The sequence below is a fragment of the Chenopodium album genome, chromosome 11 (assembly GCF_948465745.1).
Source record: "Chenopodium album chromosome 11, dcCheAlbu1.1, whole genome shotgun sequence".
NCBI classification, from domain to species: Eukaryota; Viridiplantae; Streptophyta; class Magnoliopsida; order Caryophyllales; family Amaranthaceae; genus Chenopodium; species Chenopodium album.
This window is the reverse complement of record NC_137844.1, coordinates 19,643,387-19,662,076: the sequence shown is the minus strand read 5'-3', so window position 1 is coordinate 19,662,076 and position 18,690 is coordinate 19,643,387. Positions and strand designations below refer to the sequence as shown.

General features: G+C 35.2%; 1 protein-coding gene across 1 annotated transcript; it reads left to right on the top strand.

Moving 5' to 3' along the window:
* The first annotated feature begins 410 nt into the window (after positions 1–410).
* LOC145567478 (uncharacterized) lies at positions 411–14,074 on the top strand. The gene is made up of 9 exons (XM_081626771.1): positions 411–1,062; positions 5,333–5,567; positions 5,942–6,111; positions 9,399–9,541; positions 9,768–9,945; positions 10,098–10,668; positions 11,347–11,459; positions 12,330–12,573; positions 13,180–14,074. Exons 1-9 carry the CDS (start codon positions 872–874, stop codon positions 13,405–13,407), a joined length of 2,073 nt encoding a protein of 690 aa, XP_081482897.1. The 5' UTR covers positions 411–871; the 3' UTR covers positions 13,408–14,074.
* The last annotated feature ends 4,616 nt before the right edge of the window (positions 14,075–18,690 follow it).

Here is an 18,690-nt window from a genome sequence, read left to right as displayed (position 1 = left end):
TATATTTAATTAATTTAAACTGGGAAATCTCATTCGCCAATGTCGCTTACGTGTCATTTAAATTATTTAATTTTAAAAGAAATTAATAATCTCGTACTTAATTGGCTACCACTAAAATATATTATCCTACGTGGCGCGATGAAAAAATTAAATCCTACGTGGCTCTCTAAAACTCGGGAAAAAACTCCCCAAAAATTAATAATCTCTTATTTAATTGGCTACAACAAAAATTAATAATTCTACATGGCGCGCTAAGAAAATTAAATCCTACGTGACTCTTTAAAAATTCGGGGAAAAACTCCCCTTCATATATATATATATATATATATATATATATATATATATATATATATATATATATATATATATATATATATATATATATATAATCCACCGATTCAGCCTTCAATCTTTTCGTGAAAAATGTGAACTTTGATTCTTTCTCCCAATTACTTCCTAAACTTCTTGCTTATACTTCCATCTTTGCTTCCATTCCAATTCACCCCTTCAACTTTCTACCAATTTCCATTACCCTCAATTTTTACTCATCGAATAAATTCTTGATAATTCCTGCTGTTTTTCATATGTTTGAAGGAAATTTTTAAGTTGAGATTATTTGATGGGTGTTCTTGAAACTTTCCACTGATTTTCTGGGTATTGGTGATAATAAGTAATTGGGTTTTGTTTTTTTGTATGGTATAGTATTGATGATGGGGTAATCAGTGGCGGATCTAGTATTTTGATATACGGCCACATTGTTGGGCTCATTGGCGCCACTTTAGACTTAAATCGACACGAAAAAACTAATAACTTTTGGTGGGTTGGTTGAAGTTCTTGTAAATTTGTTGGGTAATTGCTGAATTGTGATTAGATGACAATGGTGAACAAAACAAGGAATATGTTGGAGGATTTTATGAGAGAAGGGTCATTCAAATGGTTGGTTGGTAGTCGGGATTCATTTAAAGAGGAAATGGAGGAATTAGGCAAATCATCTTCTGGAGATAGTAATTGGATACCTGAACTTTCACCTGTTGCTAATGTTGTGGCTAGGAGATGCTCAAGGTTTGACTGTTAATGTTCATGCACATATTTAAGCAATCTTGTTATGCTAATTGTTGGTTTTTTTGTTTTATTAATATGTGTTTAAATGTAATTTGCTCTGTATTGGATCCTCAACTTGAATTTTCTAACTCGATGTATTGTTGTTGATTAATTTTTGATGATGTCTGGTACATTTTACATGCCTAAAATCACGGTAGTATGTAAATGTTATGATTCCATTATGTGGTTGGGTCTTAATTTTGTTACTAATGTGATGCATTGATATCTATTCCATGACTAAAATCAAGGCAGTATGCAATGTGTAATGGTATGGGTTTACCTAGATTTTGTGAATCCTGAACCAGATACCCCCTTAGTTTTTCAATCGACTACATGATTGTACTTTACAAACTATGGATTTGGGGAGTATTTAACCATTTCAATGTGGTATATAGAGTACCAGAGTTGGTATTATGCTGTCCATCTTGTGGAAGATCCGAAGATGTTAGATACTTTCAAAGGTTATGTGTAAGCATGCTTGCTTCCATTGTGAAAGGTTGTCATATTAGGACTCATGAAGTTCAAGCGAAATGCAAATTGGAGTTGGTAAGCATGGTGACTTCTGGCGTGAAATGATTTTCTTAATTTTTTAGTGATAAACATGTTGGAATTGATGTGAATTATTTTTGTTGAGTTGTCGATAACAAAAAAAAAAGTACAAGTATTTTGATTACGTTGTACGACTGAATTCATGAGTTAGTGAGGGGCCAATTTTAAAATAGGTCTGCAAGTTGTCTAGTAACTAACATGTACTCTTTGGTCTAGATACGTGGAACGTTCTTTGCTTTTCGATAGCAATTATGAAGGGAAATGCCAGGGAGGAAAGTATACAGAAAGGAAAGGGGAGGAAGAGAGTGAGCTTCCTAGTATGGGATATTAACTCGGGATATTAACTCCCTTCTCTTTCTCTCTATCCAAATACAATTTGAAGGGCTTAGTTTCCATTCTTTTCATCTTATCTTTTCTTCTTTGAATTCATTGGCCCTTATTTAAACTTGTTTTAGTTCGATTTTAAGATGTAGTATGAATTTGGATACCTTATCAAACTTATTTTATTGAGATTAACACTATGTTTTGAAACAATGGTGAAGGGAAAGGGAGGGGAAATAAAAAAGGATGTGAGGGGAGGGAGAGAATAACCTTTCATTTTACTTCCAAATTTCTCCAACAATAGAAGGATTCGGTATGTTAAAGGGGAAGGTAAATGTATCCCTTCATTTCCTTTTCCTTCCCTTGTCCTATGTCGTGTCAGAATAAGGGACATTGTATCCCTCACTTTTTCTTCCCTCCCTTTTCCCTCCAAATATTCCTATCCAAACATTGTGTATGAAACCAAAGGCAAATTCCATGGAGTAAAAGGCTTTATTCACAACCACCATTCACTACTAGCCTAGACTTGATGGAAGTTAATTTTTGGAAGAGATGCCTATAGGCTTATAACTTATAACCTTGCAGTCACTTCAAAATATGATTTTCACAAAGTAAAAGCTAGCAAACCATTTTATACTAGATTATGGAAAGAGGAGCCTAAGTATGTCAATCAAGCTCTTAAAAATATCAGTGAAGATTACATATATAGTTGCCTAGAGGGTAGTGCGCTGCGTTCCTTGCTTCTACTTCTAAGCTTTCTTTTTTATTAAGCTTTCCTTTCTTGATGTAGCAACTAAATACATTTCCATTATCCACACCTTTTTTTCCCATCATATAATAGGTGTAAGTAATGCACTTTTATCAGCCACGATCTTCTTTGGGTGTTGCAACATGACACATTTGCATTTTCAATATACTTTTTAATTTTTATAATCCTATAATAGGTGTATGTGTAAACAATGCACTTTTATCAGCAATGGTTGAGTTTTAGAGTAATTACAAATTGAAATGGTTTTTAGAAAGTTTACTTAACTTACCATGCATGATTTATTACATATAGCTCACAAACAATTGAAATAGAACATGTACTGATGCTCCAAATTGAAGATTGCACTACAAGATTGATGTATGGAACAAACTAGTGATTTGAGCTATATTGGGTTGTTTGGGACTTTAGGTTGCTTACTTTATGGGTAAATTTCAATTATTACCTCATTCTGACTTCTGAGGCTGGAACTTTTCTTCTTAAGTACAAAGTTTAAGTTTAAACAAAACCAATATTAAATTGAAATTATTTTTTTTATTTTTTTATTTTTATGTTCTCCAAGAAAGGTGCGGCTTGCCTACTATTGTTGCTCAACAGCTTATGATCTTTGTGAGATGCATTTTTTTGCAATTTGACTGACATGATTCTATCTAGCCTGATTTCAAGGCTCCTTTTCTTCTTGGGTAAACTTTTGAAAGGACGGAGAAATTTGTACTTATTTATACCTTGCTACTGATCCCACATATTCCTCAAAATCTATGCTAAGAAAGTGGTTGGAACTGGAGCTGTCAAGCTTTATTATGCCATTGGATAAAAGAATGATTTATATAAAGGAATAGTTAGGCAGCCTAGTTGCTTAGAGCTGTCCATGCTATGCTGGAGTAGACTTATGTTTGTGAAATATTTTGTTTCCAATGGATAGGAGGAAATGTTTCTGTTGAGTTTTAGAGAAATATATTGCAGGGTTGCAAGTTTTAAACATTATTTTTTTTTTCCTGTTTTCCATCTCTTATCTATTGTATGCTAGTGGCGAGTCTTTTAATTCTGTGTAGTTGCTTTGCCTTTATTTCTTGTTAAAGCTAATGTTTCCTGGGCAGAGAATCTAACTTTAACTCCTATTGAAATTGCATGACCAAGATACCATCACTTTTCCTTTCCATTACATAAATGCTTTATGACAATTGACAACAGAGATTGATGAATGAGGTTCGAGTGGTTTTTTTATTTAGGATATGAATCGATATCTTCATGACTATATGATAATACAACCTTTATTATGATGTCATAAACAAATGTTGCAGCTGTGGGAATTACAGTGGCTGTCTTCTCTTCTTCTTCGTGAGGATATCTTTCTTGTGCGTCTTAATTTTGTAAAATGACTGGCAACATGAGAATGGGAAACACCTAGAGAAGGTCATCAGGCCAAATGATCAGCCATTAATTGTCTATAGTTACTAAATGTACTTTTCGTCTGCCACATGTTAACATATGATCTACTCCAACTACTATGCTAACCCACTGTGGTGGGAGTCTCTCAACAGCACTATTCAAAGAGACACTTTAGTCCGATAAGAGAATACTGTATTGAGTCTGTAGAATAGTTTTTCAGTGGGCCAAATAGATGTATGCGAAATTTTGTTAATTGTTGGTTGATAATAGGCCAATGTGACTAATACAACTAGTATAAAGATTGTGCCTCGTCCAGAACCTGTTATGCCAATTTTACCACTGAAGCAAAAAAATTCGCAACTATGACCAGTATAAGCAGTATAGAGATCATGCCATGTCTGCTTAAATCTGTCTGCCAAAATGCACTGAAGTAAAATTATGCAGGTATTATTACAATTGCAGTTGCAGTCATATTATAAACCTTGGTGTTATTGTCACGGTAGTAGAGCCAGGTTCCCTCTAAATTTATTACATCTCTTGATAGATTCTGATAGGATTCTTTGGTTGGTCATAGCCTTTCTTCTTATGAATATGATTTCTCTATTGTAGGCTCGATTATCACTGTGCACTTCAATATACCAATAATAAGAGTCTATCCTATTACCTCTGCTAGACAACCTTACTAATCCATATATTTGGGAACTCTTGGAAGTCTCCTATAGTCCTATGAGTTGATATAAAGAATTGTTTGGGCTTAGAAGATAAAGGCTGTGTCTTTTTTGTAGAGGGCTTAGACTTTAATAACCCAATCAACTCTCTCCATAATATTCGGATGTAGGACTTTGGGGTGTTGTAGGCTGCTCTCTTTTTCTTATTGTATCATGTGTGAGAGATCATATCGTAGGATCTTATGACATAGCACCTTTTGTTGTCATACTACCTTTGCTGTAATTTTTTCTCAAGATGCTTCATATTTTTTTGTTGGTTTTGTTTGCCACAATTCTAGCCCTGTGAATGTTTGGACACTTTACATTTCTGAACTGTTGCACGTCTGAGATTATTAGATTAGTATAGCCCTATAGCATGATGTCAGCCTGCTGCGCTGTTATCAATTATAATTTAATTGTAATTTTTAAAATAATATGAAAGTTCTTGCTTATTCGGTATTTCACTTTTAAAGCTGGCATTTTCTTCCTTACTTTGCAGAATACTTGGGATTTCAACAAGTGATCTTAAAGAAGATTTTGATTCAGTTGCTTCGGAATCTGTTAGAGACCCTTCTCATTATGCTAGAAACTTACTGGAGTACTGTTGTTTTAGAGCACTTGCCCTGTCTATGCAAGTAACTGGTTATTTAGCTGATAAAAAATTCCGTCGTTTAACCTATGATATGATGCTCGCGTGGGAGTTTCCTGCTTCTTCTAGCCAACCATTACTTACTGTGAGTATATTACTATTTTATTCTTAATTTATAAAAATAATGGCTAATTTCAGTTTTAGTTTCAAGAGAGCTTTAAGATCTCGGACATGGCTTCCTTCTGCACCAGCTCCAAATTTTATTGTCATACATTATGGATAACTGAATATGGCAAGCAACCTTAGCAGTGATTTCAAGTCCTATCCTCCAAATGAATAATACTTATCCCTAGTTTCATCCATTAAACTTAATTCGTTATGCTTGTTTACTACTAATTGCATGTTTGAGGATTTTGTACTATAACTTTCTCTGTAGATGGGGGAAGGGGAGTTCTGTGACCTTGATGCTTCAAATCTTCTTTTATGCTTAGGCATACTGTCTGATTAACCTTGTTGCAGGTGGATGAAGATGCTACAGTTGGACTGGAAGCCTTTTCTAGGATAGCACCTGCTGTGCCTATTATTGCAAATGTAGTCATCAGCAACAATTTATTTCTGGCGCTTACTGCTTCAACTGGTGGTCGCCTTCAGTATTCTGTCTATGAGAAGTACCTTATTGGCTTAGAAAGGTAGCATTTAGGTGAATTCAGTTCTTGCAACGTTCAAATAATAACTACAGGTTTAATATCTTTGCCTTTTGTCCTAGATGATGGCAATTATGCATAAATTTCTTGTATTGGCACTTGGCAGGGTATTTATATCTTTATGTTCTTTCTGCTTCCAACTGGGTTCTGAAACTCTTGTTTCTCATTCCAGTTTCCACTTAGCTACAACTGCCAGGGTTTTGTATTTGCTGATCATGACTATAGTCAAATTTAAGATACCAATGTACCTAAATCTATATTGTTTTTCTATCTTGGGAGAGGCTGTCCTTTGGGGACGAGATGATCTTAATCATTGGCTTGTTTTGTAGTTACTAAGTTGTATTTAACTGATATTTTACACTATTGTAATTGCTGACAAATAATTGATGTTTTAGATTTATGGAAAAATTGCAAAAAACCACCTTTTATAACAACTTTTTTGTAAAAAAACACCTTATAAATTTCTTTTTGTATAAAAGCACACCTAATACCACTTTTTTTTTTTTTTTTTTTTTTTTTTTTTTTTTTTTTTTTTTTGGCGAATTAACACCTTATCCTGGTTTCCGTCCTTAAACTTGGTTTTCAGGCATTGACTTGCACGTGAGAAGCACGTGTTCCGGTGAGTTCCCCCTTTTCTTCTTTTTTTTCCCAATATACCCTCCATTTCTCCAATTCAACTTTCTCTCTCCTCCTTTCTTCTCCCACAAAGTCCCAATAACTCACCATTAACAAAGGAAACTCCATTTTTAAGTGTGAATTGTTGCAATTAACCTAATTTCGAGTAAGGTAAGTTGTCGTAATTATTGAAATTTCTTGTAAATTATGTTGGGTTTTCGAATTTTCATAAATTAGGGTTTGTAATTAAAAATTAGGGTTCTTCGTGTTTGCCCACAAATGATGGAATTAGGAGTAATTTCGAGATGTCAATGTACACCAATGTGGTCTTTAATTCTTTTTTTTATTTTTTTGGTTGTATGTGCTTGCTCTATTGGGCTTCAATGGAGGAAGGGGGTGAGGAGGTGGGGTGGGGTTTTGGGTGGATGGGGCTGAATGAACGGGGGTGGAATTTTCATGGGAGCACATTTATTGGGTGAGATGGTGTTGGTGAGAGTGGCGGTGAATTGGTGGTGGTGGTGAGGGGATGTTGGTGGGGGTGGTAGTGAGGTGGTGGTGGTGGTGGCGGTGAGGTGGTGTTGGTGAGGGAAAAGAGAAAAAAATAAAGGAAGAAGATCACGTGACCCACACGTGCAAGGTCAACGCCGGAAAACCAAGTCAAACACTGAAAACCGGGTTAAGGTGTTACTTAGCAAAAAAAATTGGTTTTAGGTATGTTTTCACAAGAAAATTTTTATAAGGTGTTTTTTCATTAAAAAAAGGTGTTATAAAAGGTGGTTTATTGCAATTTTTCCTAGATTTATTTAGAAAAGTGGAATTTGGCTCCAAATATTATTAGCCTCCCAACGAAAGTCATTAATCATCCATCTACCAGTCTACCACTAGAGCTGTCAAAAGCTGACTCGACCCGAAATACCGACCCGAACCCGATTATTAACTGACTCATCTGAACCAGAAAAAATGGTGACCCAAACCCGACCTAACCCGACGTGAAACCAACCCTAGACCCGAGTTGACCTGAGTATGTGAGACCTGAACCCGACCAGGAGATGACCCGACCCGAATGTCCCGTAAATTATTGACCTGTACCGAACCCGACTTGAACCAAAATTGACCCAAACCCGTTTTAACCCGTCAAAACCCAAATTTAACCCGATTTGTTACTAACTCGACCTGAATTCAACCCGACCCATTCCTAACCCGACCCGAATTTAACCTGACCTGTTACAAACCCGACCCGAAATCAACCCGACTTGTTACTGACCCGACCCAAATTCAATTCGACTTGTTATTGACCCGACCCGAATTTTACCCGACCAATTACTAACCGACTCAAAAATTCAACCCGATCTGTTACTAACCCGACTCAAAATTAACACGACTTGTTATTGACCCGACCTAAATTTAATCCAAATTGTTCCTGACCCGATTTCAAATCACTTTAAATTCAATTTAGACCACCTTATTATTGTTGATCAAAGCATTTTGTCTAGGGAGACCAAGTCGGTACAGGCCAGCAAAAGAAAGGAGTATCATCCCCAAATTTATGAGTTAAATATAGTATATATATTTGCTGTATGGTCAAAGGAGATAATTATCTTTCTAAATTATAGATTGTAGTTCCCTAGTATATTGCCATATATATTATAGTCAAAGGAAATAATTAGCTTGATAAAAATGATAATTATATATTTATAGTTAGTTAAACCCTATTATGACTCGACTTGGAAATGACCTGACCTCATTGTAACCCGCAAATTATTGACTTGAACATAACCTGACTTGAAGGAAATGACCCAACCTGACTATAACCCGTAAATTATTAACTTGAACCGAACCCAACTTGAACCCGAGAATGAACCGACTTGAAAATGACCCGACCTAATTATAACTTGCAAATTATTGACTTGAACCGAACCCGACTCAAACCCGAGAATGACTCGACCTGAATCTAACCCGCAAATTATTGACTTGAACCGAACCCGACTCGAACCCGAGAATTACCCTAACCCGTCTTAACTCGTGAAAACCCGAATTAAACCCGACCTATTGTTCACCCGACCCAAATGTAACCCGATGTGTTATTAACCCGACCCAAACCCGATAAGATGTATGACCCGACGTGACCCGACTCAAGCATGACCCAACCCGAACCCGACCCTCATAGGTTACGGCATTAACCCGAATTGACTCGACCCGAGTTGACCCGACCCACTCTTACCCGACCCGTTTACCCGAATTGACAGCTCTATCTACCACCCAATAATAAAGCAAGTGCAACTGTGGAATATAAAAAGTTGGAAACATTAATTGTACATAGTTAAGTAGGATTTAGTGTATAAATAGGAGAAGGAAACTGACCCAAATTAATGAACTCTTACATGATATCGATCATATTTTAATATCTTAGAATTTATGGATGCATTATTCATTTGAATTCCTTTTGCAAAAGACAACATTTCTTAAACATCAATCATGATTAATTTTCTTATATGTGGGAATATGCATTACTGTGATCTTGTTTGTTTCTCAGGCATGGCTATTCGTGAAATTTCTTGCTTTATTCGTTTTACTACCTTATCAACTTATTTTATTCATATGTTAATATCTTAGAGGTCATGAAAAAACCCTAATTTGGTCTCATTCTTTTATTTCAGAGCTGTAAAGAAATTGAAGAATCAATCTGATTCATCATTGCTATCTGAACTGCGGTCAGGTAGAAGGGAGAAGATAGTGGAAGTGGATGGCACAGTGACAACCCAACCAGTTCTCCAGCATTTAGGAATTTCTACATGGCCTGGTGAGTCATCTTTTTCTGAAAATTTTTCCTCACCCAAATTGGGACCACCTTCTCTAACTTCATCATGATCATTGTTGTTGTTATTTAAGGAGGCTAATGGCATTCTTGTAGTGCAGTTGTTTTAAAGTTGTGATATATCTTTTTTGTTTTTTTTAAATACTGTAATATTTTTGTGTCTTTACACCATGTTCTTACCTCATCCCTACTTCATTTTCATCTGATGCAGGGAGACTAATCCTTACTGATCATGCTCTATATTTTGAACCTCTTAAAGTTGTATCATACGATAAAGCAACACGCTATGACCTAGCAGATGATTTGAAGCAGAGTGTCAAACCTGAATTGACTGGTCCATGGGGTACAAGACTTTTTGATAAGGCTGTTGCTTACAAATCTGTTTCCCTGTAAGACCATTATCTCTTACTAGTCTATTGGTTTTCTGGTAGCTTATACCTTCTTTTGGCATGTTTGTGCATCAGAAGACTACTATATTGTAGCTAATATTACTGTCTTGTAAATTTGGATCTGTTGATTAAATTCATTTTGTATCCTTCAGATCAGAACCGGTAATAATGGAATTTCCTGAGCTTAAAGGGCATAGTCGACGTGACTATTGGTTGGCGATTATGCAGGAGATTTTATTTGCTCATAAATTCATTCGCAAGTACAAGATATCTGGCGTTGGACGGGAAGAAGCACTTCTAAAAGCTGTACTTGGGATTCTTCGGTTACAGGCCATTCAAGATATGAATTTAATAGGCCCTGTTCGTGTGGAAGCGATTCTTCTTTTTAATCTTTGTGATCATCTACCCGGGGGAGATATGATTCTAGAAACTCTAGCCAGCATGTCCACCTCAAGAGAGTTAGAAAGGATTAATAGTCCTCGACGATGTGGTTTTCACTCTAGTTCAGCTTTAGCGGTTGCCACTACTTTAGGCTTTGGATTTGGTTCCAATGACCATAACAATCATGTACTTCTTGTGGGTGAGATAGCAGTTGGGGATACAACTCCCTTGGAGAAGGTTGTTAAGGAATCAAGAAGTAGCTATGAGAAGGTGGTCCTAGCTCAGGAAACAGTGGACGGTGTAAAAGTAGATGGTATTGATACCAACTTGGCGGTAATGAAGGTATATTTTGATAATCCTTGACATTAACATTTGGCCATCCATCACATATAGATATTGCACTTGCAAATGAAGTTAGTGGGTTAAACCCAGATGTGCTACTGTGGTTGTTCAACCATAGAACGCACTGACTTGTCAATAGCGAACCGCATTTTCAGGCGTTAATACCAACCATTTTGGGGCATTTATACTTGTTTTTCTTAGTTGGAATTGAATAGCCTTACAATCTTACACTCATTAACCATGACAAGCAGAGTTGTATTAAAAGTACGTCTAAACATGTGATGCTGTTGATGACGGTTTGCAGGAATATTGTAGGCTTTTGGTGAGAATTTAAACTGGCTAAGTTTTATTGGCTCTGACTACTTTATTATGGCATAGTGGTGATCAAACCTAATACTTTATGATTTTTCTTATTGTATTTTATGTATAAATGAAGATAGTGGTGGTTTATTGGTGTGTGTGTGTGTGTATGCGCATTGTGTGTGCTTATGAGATAATGAAAGAGACAAATGGGGGTTCCGGTGAAGACAGGGAACGAAGACTAAAAGCGTAATTCACCCCCCTGCATTTAATGGATTCATTTCTTGATCCATGTCCCATTACCTGATAGGATTAAGTTATTTCCCCAGGACAGAATTTTATTTTAGTCTTGACTTTTTTATTGACATATTTTTGCAGGAGCTACTTTTTCCTGTTTTAGAACTTGTCAACTGTATTTTTTCTCTGGTTTATTGGGAAGAGCCTTTGAAGTCTCTGGTATTCTGTGCAATTGTTGCTTATGCTGTCTTCAGGTAAGTTATTTGGATCTAATTATTTATCTTATATCATGCGTCCATGGCCTTACATTGAAGATATTTTTGATGTAACATTATCAAGTTTGCTGACTTACTTTGCCTCATTCCTGACATTCTTTTCTTTTATTTGGCCGTCTTCTAACGTGTCCGAGAATCTTGGTATGAAATATCTTTGGGGGAATTTGATAAGACTAGTATAATTAGTTTGCAATCTATGTTTGGTTTTCTTTGAAAAGTGTGTCTCTCTTTCATGATATTGGTTTAGCTCATGGAATGAGGATTGTTGAGGATAACCTTTTATATCTCTAGCCAAATGAGGATTACCCCAGTTGAAACTTTAACCTGCAACATATTCATTGCTCCTATACTCCAACTGTCCAAATTGTGGAAACTTGTGCATGTTGAAGTTTTGCAATGAAAATTGGCCATTAATTGTTTTCGTATGTAATTGTAAGACTTGACTGTGAAATTTTATGAGTTTTGGTGTTGAAAGTAGTTTGGTTGATCAGACAAGAGAGTGTTGTACTTACCCAGGGGTCTCATTCTGTTTCTATTATCCAAACAACTTCGCATGTTCCCACTTTCCATGCGTGTTTAGTTATTCACCAAAGGATAGAACCTTCTAGTTACAGGAATACTTTGAGGAACATATAATTAATGAAACATAAACACTTTACATGCGTCAGGCATGTTAACAATGCTGCCGAATGATTGATAATCAAGGACTAGGATGGCTTTGATAAATAATTCCAGAGGCATTTACACCATGAAATTGGTCAAATTTTATAATATATGATACTTGTATGCTTGGCTGTTCTGATTACTTGGATATTAGTACATAGTAACCTTTTGGTTGTGCATTTGCAGGGGATGGCTTGTGTATGTTGTTGCTTCGCCTCTAATCTTTATTGCATTCTTTATGCTTCTGACACTATGGTTTAGTCAAGGTCGACCTGTTTCAGAGGTGAAGGTTATAGCACCACCAACAAAGAATGCAATGGAACAGATTTTGGCAGTCCAGAACGCAGTTTCTCAAGCTGAAGAGTTCATCCAATTTGGAAATATTATTCTTCTCAAACTTCGTGCCTTGTTGCTATCCATTTCACCTCAGGTTAGTATTTTCGTTTAGTATTTCCAGCTGTTCTTGACACTTTGACCCTCTCCAACCTCTTACCTAATTGAATAAAGATTATATTATATTCTGATGAATAAGCACCTCAAAAGAAGACAAAGAAGGAGAATTGATTATACACATGTACATTTAATGCATGTTTGGTACGGAGTATGAATCAAGGAAAAGATATGGAATATAACGAATAATAAGAGGAAAGGTTAAAATTCTTAGTGCTACCATTATTAGTTGTTTGGTATACCCAAGGAAAGGAATCCTTTGTATCAAATTGAGGATCGAGGAGGGAAACAATTTTGTTACCATCAGGTTGGTAAAGGTAACAAATTGGTGGCAATAATTACCTTTAGGAAATGGAGTGTGCTATCCTACTTCTCATACCAAAAACTTGTTAATGTAAACGGGTAACTAATTCCATTTTCACTCCTTAAAAACACTATACCAAACATGCTCTTAGTATGGACTTTGGAGATAAAAAAATTGGTGCTCTTGTTTGTGTTTTCTTCTATTACTTAATGTTTTGATCTATGCTACATATTTATATTAGTTTGGACTCGAGATCTGATATTGATCCTACTGATTGTGTAGGCTACCATGAAATGTGCAATAGTGCTTTCGGGCATGGCTGTGTTTTTGGCATTTGTCCCAAGTAAGTACATTATACTGTTGTGCTTTCTGGAGGTATTCACAAGGTATTCCCCTCCAAGGAGAGCAAACACAGAAAAATGGGAGAGGCGTTTGAGGGAGTGGTGGTTTAGCATACCCGCGGCACCAGTTGCTCTTGAGAGAGAGAACGAAGATAAGAAACGGAAATAATTTCACGTGTGCTTGAAGGTTGTAGATTAGTAATAAATCATTGTATCATTCTGCTGATAGAAAAGCTGCTTGTTAATAGAATGACTGTTAATAAAGTTCTTTTCTAGTATACAAGATATATCCAATGAGAAGTGTAAAGTTGAACATAATTCTCTGTGCATATGGTTAGCGTTGTGCATTTCCCACAAAGATGCAAGTGAGGGCTACCTATTCTTAAACAGTGAAACCAGCAAGCATTAACGGCAACAGAATGAAAAAGGTCGACAGAAAGATATTTTTCAAGGAAGGAGCTTCATCGGCAAGATTAAGACTCACAATGACATGCAGAAGGGAGGCAACTAACTTGGAGTTCATTCAGCCACAACTAGATCGGGAAACTTCACTGAATTCCTCGGATAATTCCTGAATCCTGTGTGCAGACTGGTTTCTTATGCTTGGCCAGTAAATGGAGAAACAAGGAGATAGTATTGGTGATCAAAGGCAGCACAGTATGCTATTTAGTAAGGCTTGTATGATAAATGAGACTTTCAAGGTTCCTGAAACTTTCAAATTGCATGGAAATAGAGGCAAAAGGCGAATATGAATGAGTTCAAGCACAGTATAATTTATTCAAACATGTTCGTTAGTACACTATATTGTTTGTGAATGGTTCGTTTATTAAGTAACTCTCTAATATGACTAAGTTTAAATATATACGAGCTTCTTTCTTAACAAAAAAATAATAATAAAATTAAAAAAAAACTATTTGCAACTTTTCAATATTATTATGTGAGATATAAAATATTTAAAAGATGGACATAACATATAATGGAGTCCGTTAATTTTTATGGCCCTACACTGTTGGTATACATATGTTGGGAAAATGTTAATTTTTATGGCCCTACACTGTCGGTATACAAAAGAACATTAGAATTGAGCTACATCCTAATCGAATAAGTGAGCTCTATCATCCTAAGAGCAATGTCCTCGATCATCTAATCATCTTGTGTTGAAGCATTCACTATCCAGTATCCAGTGCAAATTTTGACAAAGTCGAAACTCAAGAGTAATTTCAGAATAAGCTAATTTACAAATGAAAACTTCAAATTAAAGCGTAAATAAGATTTAACTTATTGAATGACAAAAATGGTTCATAGTAACTCTAATGCAATACCAAAATTGTTGACGTGTGTGCGCCATAACCAAAACAGGCGCACATTAGACGTCCCAAAACTGTTTAACTAGCCAAAATTGAAACAAAATATAAAAAGAAAAATGAAATTAAGTTATCTGATCATATAGAAAGTTAATATCATAATCATAGATAGCCGGATCACCACCATAGCATAACATGTCTGACAAATTAGGCAAATAGAGCGGCAGACTGGATGGTGGCGCGGGCAGTAGGTCAAACAACTGCGGAGTCATATAAGGATTGAATTGTCCCACAACATCACCTGTGTGGTTACCACTACTGCTACAATTCTCGTCTGTTATAACTGATGATGATTCGTTATCATCTGTACTATTACTACTGTTGTTATTATTATTATTGTTATTGTTTACGCCAAGACAATTAGAACCTTCAACCTTACCCAGATAATTATTATTATCCTGGTGCTGATGCTGCGGGGTGTAATCCACCTTAGCCGTGACAGGCTCATGATTCGGGACACTAGATTCAGATTCTTTCGATGAGGTAGCGGCCTCTTCGTTGTTCCTTGACATACCTGTAAGTTTTTGCACCAAGGCCATAAAGTCCCTAGGATTGGTGTGGATGACTTTAGGGGAATGAGTGTAGATAATAACCGGCCCTCGTTGTTGTTGTTGCTGTTGTTGATTCAATTTAGCACTACTAGGCCCCGGAGATTTCTTTATCATATGGGAGTCCCTATTAATCTTCAAAGACGACGGAGTCATTCTACCATAAACAGTATTGTTATTGGTGGTTGTTGTGGCAGCCGGAGGTGGAGTAGTCTCTTGCTTGACCGGATGCGGCACACGGTGGTGGTAAGGGTGGGGGTGGGGGTAGTGTTGATCTTGTTGGAAGGATGGAGGGCTCATTTTTCTTGGCATTATGATCAATGACTCTAAACCAACCAAAAAAAAAAAGTGGTGATTTTGTTTGATCTTTAGTGAGTTTAATTATGTGATGATTTGATTTAGTGGTAAAAAATGGATAATGGGTATATATAGGTAACTAATAAGTGGGTGGCTGTTATGGAAATGGTAAGTAATAGGGAGTAGTTTGCGGTAAAGAAGTTGGTAGGATCCCAAATGTCATTTCTCTCATCATTTTTAGGATGCTGCACACAACAAACTACCAAACTTCAATCAAGTTTTTAAGAATTAAATAATTAATTAATTAATTAATTTTTTTATTTTATTATTATTCATATATTTCGACTGATGTACTACCATTGTTTTAGCAATGTTAGTATTATATCTTATCTTCTTTACGGCTAAATATCATTACCCATTACAAATTTAATTTTATCTATTGATAATCGAAGGCTTGTTTTTACTGTTTTTAAAATTATTAAAAAAATTTGTATTCTATTTGATTTTTATGAATATCTTGTATTTTGTAAATAAGGTGAGTAAAATGCAACTGATAAAAAGGAAGATACTCCTAAGCAGAGACATTGAAAATTTGAAACGAAAATTAACTTCGAGTATTATCTTTAAATGATTAAATGTGATAAAAATACAACACTTGTAGAAATCATAAACTTCCAATGTTTATTAATAGTTGAAACATTTTAACAATAAAAGTAGACACATCTCTGTTATGCTAAAAGGGGATTCCTTTAAAAAAAAACAAAAAAAAAAAAAAAAAAGCCAACAGGGTAGATTTTAGTGTCTCTTTAAAATTACATTAGTACCCCTATACATTAATGAATTTTTTACCATTTAAAAATTAAAAAAAAAAAGTTAAAAAGCAATCACATCATTGATCATCAATCAAATGTCTAGAATTGACTCAACCAATGTATCTAGTCCATCATTTTCTATTACATCAAATAACTTTCTAAATTATATAATTTCATTAATTTCCTCAATTAATAATTTAATTTTTAAAAACAAATTCATATTTCAATCAAATCACAAATTTCCTAATTACCATAATATATTCAATTCCCTTCCTTAATCAATCTATGCATTTTATCAATAATTTACCTAATCAAATCCATTCCTCTAAAATCATTTATAAATTCATTTATTTCACTCACTCATTTGATTAGTATAAAAACACATACACTAATAAACTTTCTTTCAATCTAAAATTATGTATTATTTTTATTAATCACGTTAACCGGAAAAAATAATTTTTTGATCGTCGTCAAACAACATCAACCATCCCCACCGTCATAATCAAATTAATGTCAACCTTACTTCCTTTATCTAATTCATGCACCAATCTTTTTGGTATAGTCCACAATTCAAAAAACCAACGTATTCATCGAATATGAATAAGAAGAGAATATTGATAGGAAGAGGAGCAGGTACTTGGGTCAGCATCTTCTCCAATCATTTGCAATTCTTCAAACATCATCTTCTTATGATCTTGCTTTCACTTATTGCTCGATCCCTTATTCTGATTTGCTTCCACTCTCTTTTCCCTTGGTTTACGCATTGGTGATGGACTCTATTTTATTACCGATATATTCGATTAGGTAATTTATAGGTTTAATATGTGATTGTAATTGTTTGATTATTTTTTATAATACCCTTTTGAATTTGCGGATTGTTTTTGTATATGAGAGGAATTGTTGGTTAATTTTTTTCAAATTATACTTGGATTTATTTGTGTAAATTTATAGTGGAGTTAAAGATTGTTGATTATGATTAATTTTATGTTGTGTTTGTTGTTTAGTTGAATTTCAATACTTCGTATAATTTTATCAGAATTTCCATTTAAATTTTTATATTTGTTGAATTTCATAAAGTTGTATTTGTATATTTTAAATTGTATTTTTTTTTAATTTTTTGATATTTTAATTTATTCGATTATCTTTATTATTAATTACTGCATTGTATGGATATAAAAACTAGTTGAATAAACCATGAGATTATTGAAGCAACGTGTAGAGTTTTAAGCTTTTCTAAAGTAACTTACATAAATATTTTTTATATCTGTAATTAAATCGTTAAAAGTTAATATTTATTTTGTAAAAAAGATAAAAAATAATTTTTTTTTTTTTTTTTTTTTACAGTGAGTACAAAGAAAATAAACCAACTTAAAAAGACCAGCAAAGAAACTCCCGAGCACGAGCTTTTCCCAGCCAACCAATGCGCTAGGGAAACCCACGACCTAGGAACCTTTAGGATCCTATAAGCATCAAACAAGGAAAGAAGAGCATGGATATCTTGAATTAACCAACATAAAGAAACATCACTCCGTTGACGGCAACCTATAATCAAGCGCGCCTAAGTTGATATTTAGTTGTAGGTATTAAAGTGCGCCTTGGATATTAAACTTAGCTCGAGCTGTTACACCATCAAAATACCTAATGAAAAATTTAATTTTAACCACCACATACAACATTACAATTCATGTAGAGGTGGGCATCGTGCCGTGCCGTACCGGGCCACCGCGGGTCGTGCCTCGCCGTGCCTAGCGGTGGCTCATGTCGTGCCTGCATTTTGGCGGGCCATGCCATGCCGGGCCACCATTCGTACACCCAGCCCACAGCACAGCACGGCAAACGTGCCACCCATGTGTTTTTTTTTTAAAAAAAAAAATCGATATATTTTTTTTTGAACAACTTGTAAAATGGATACACTATTTAAATAATTTTATTTATTTATATGTTATTTTATTATTATTATGCTTTTTATTTTTATAGTTCTTTATTATTTATGTTATTTTTATTATTAATTTATTTGAAACAGGGAATGAGTAGTCGTTTTGCACAGGTCGTGTTGTGCCCAGCGTGCCGCATGCGGTGCTTGGCCGTACCATGTGTCGTGTTGGCGGGCCGTGCTCGCGGGCCAAAGTACCGTGCCGCCCACGGATTCGTGCCATGCTCGTGCCGAATTTTCAAAATCGTGTTTACGGCCCGATCCACCACGGAGTGCCGCCCGTGGAATGCCCATCTCTAAATTCATGTGATACATCCCCACTAACTATTCTCCAATTATTATTTTCAAAAGTTTGTAAAACGTATTTAAATTGTACGAAAATTGTAATTTAATTATACTTGTGCACCACTTTTACTTGTGCGCTACTTGTATGTTTTTGTGTCCCAGCAACTTTTTAATTTGTGTTTTTTTATAATTCAAAAATTCTGTATTATCAAC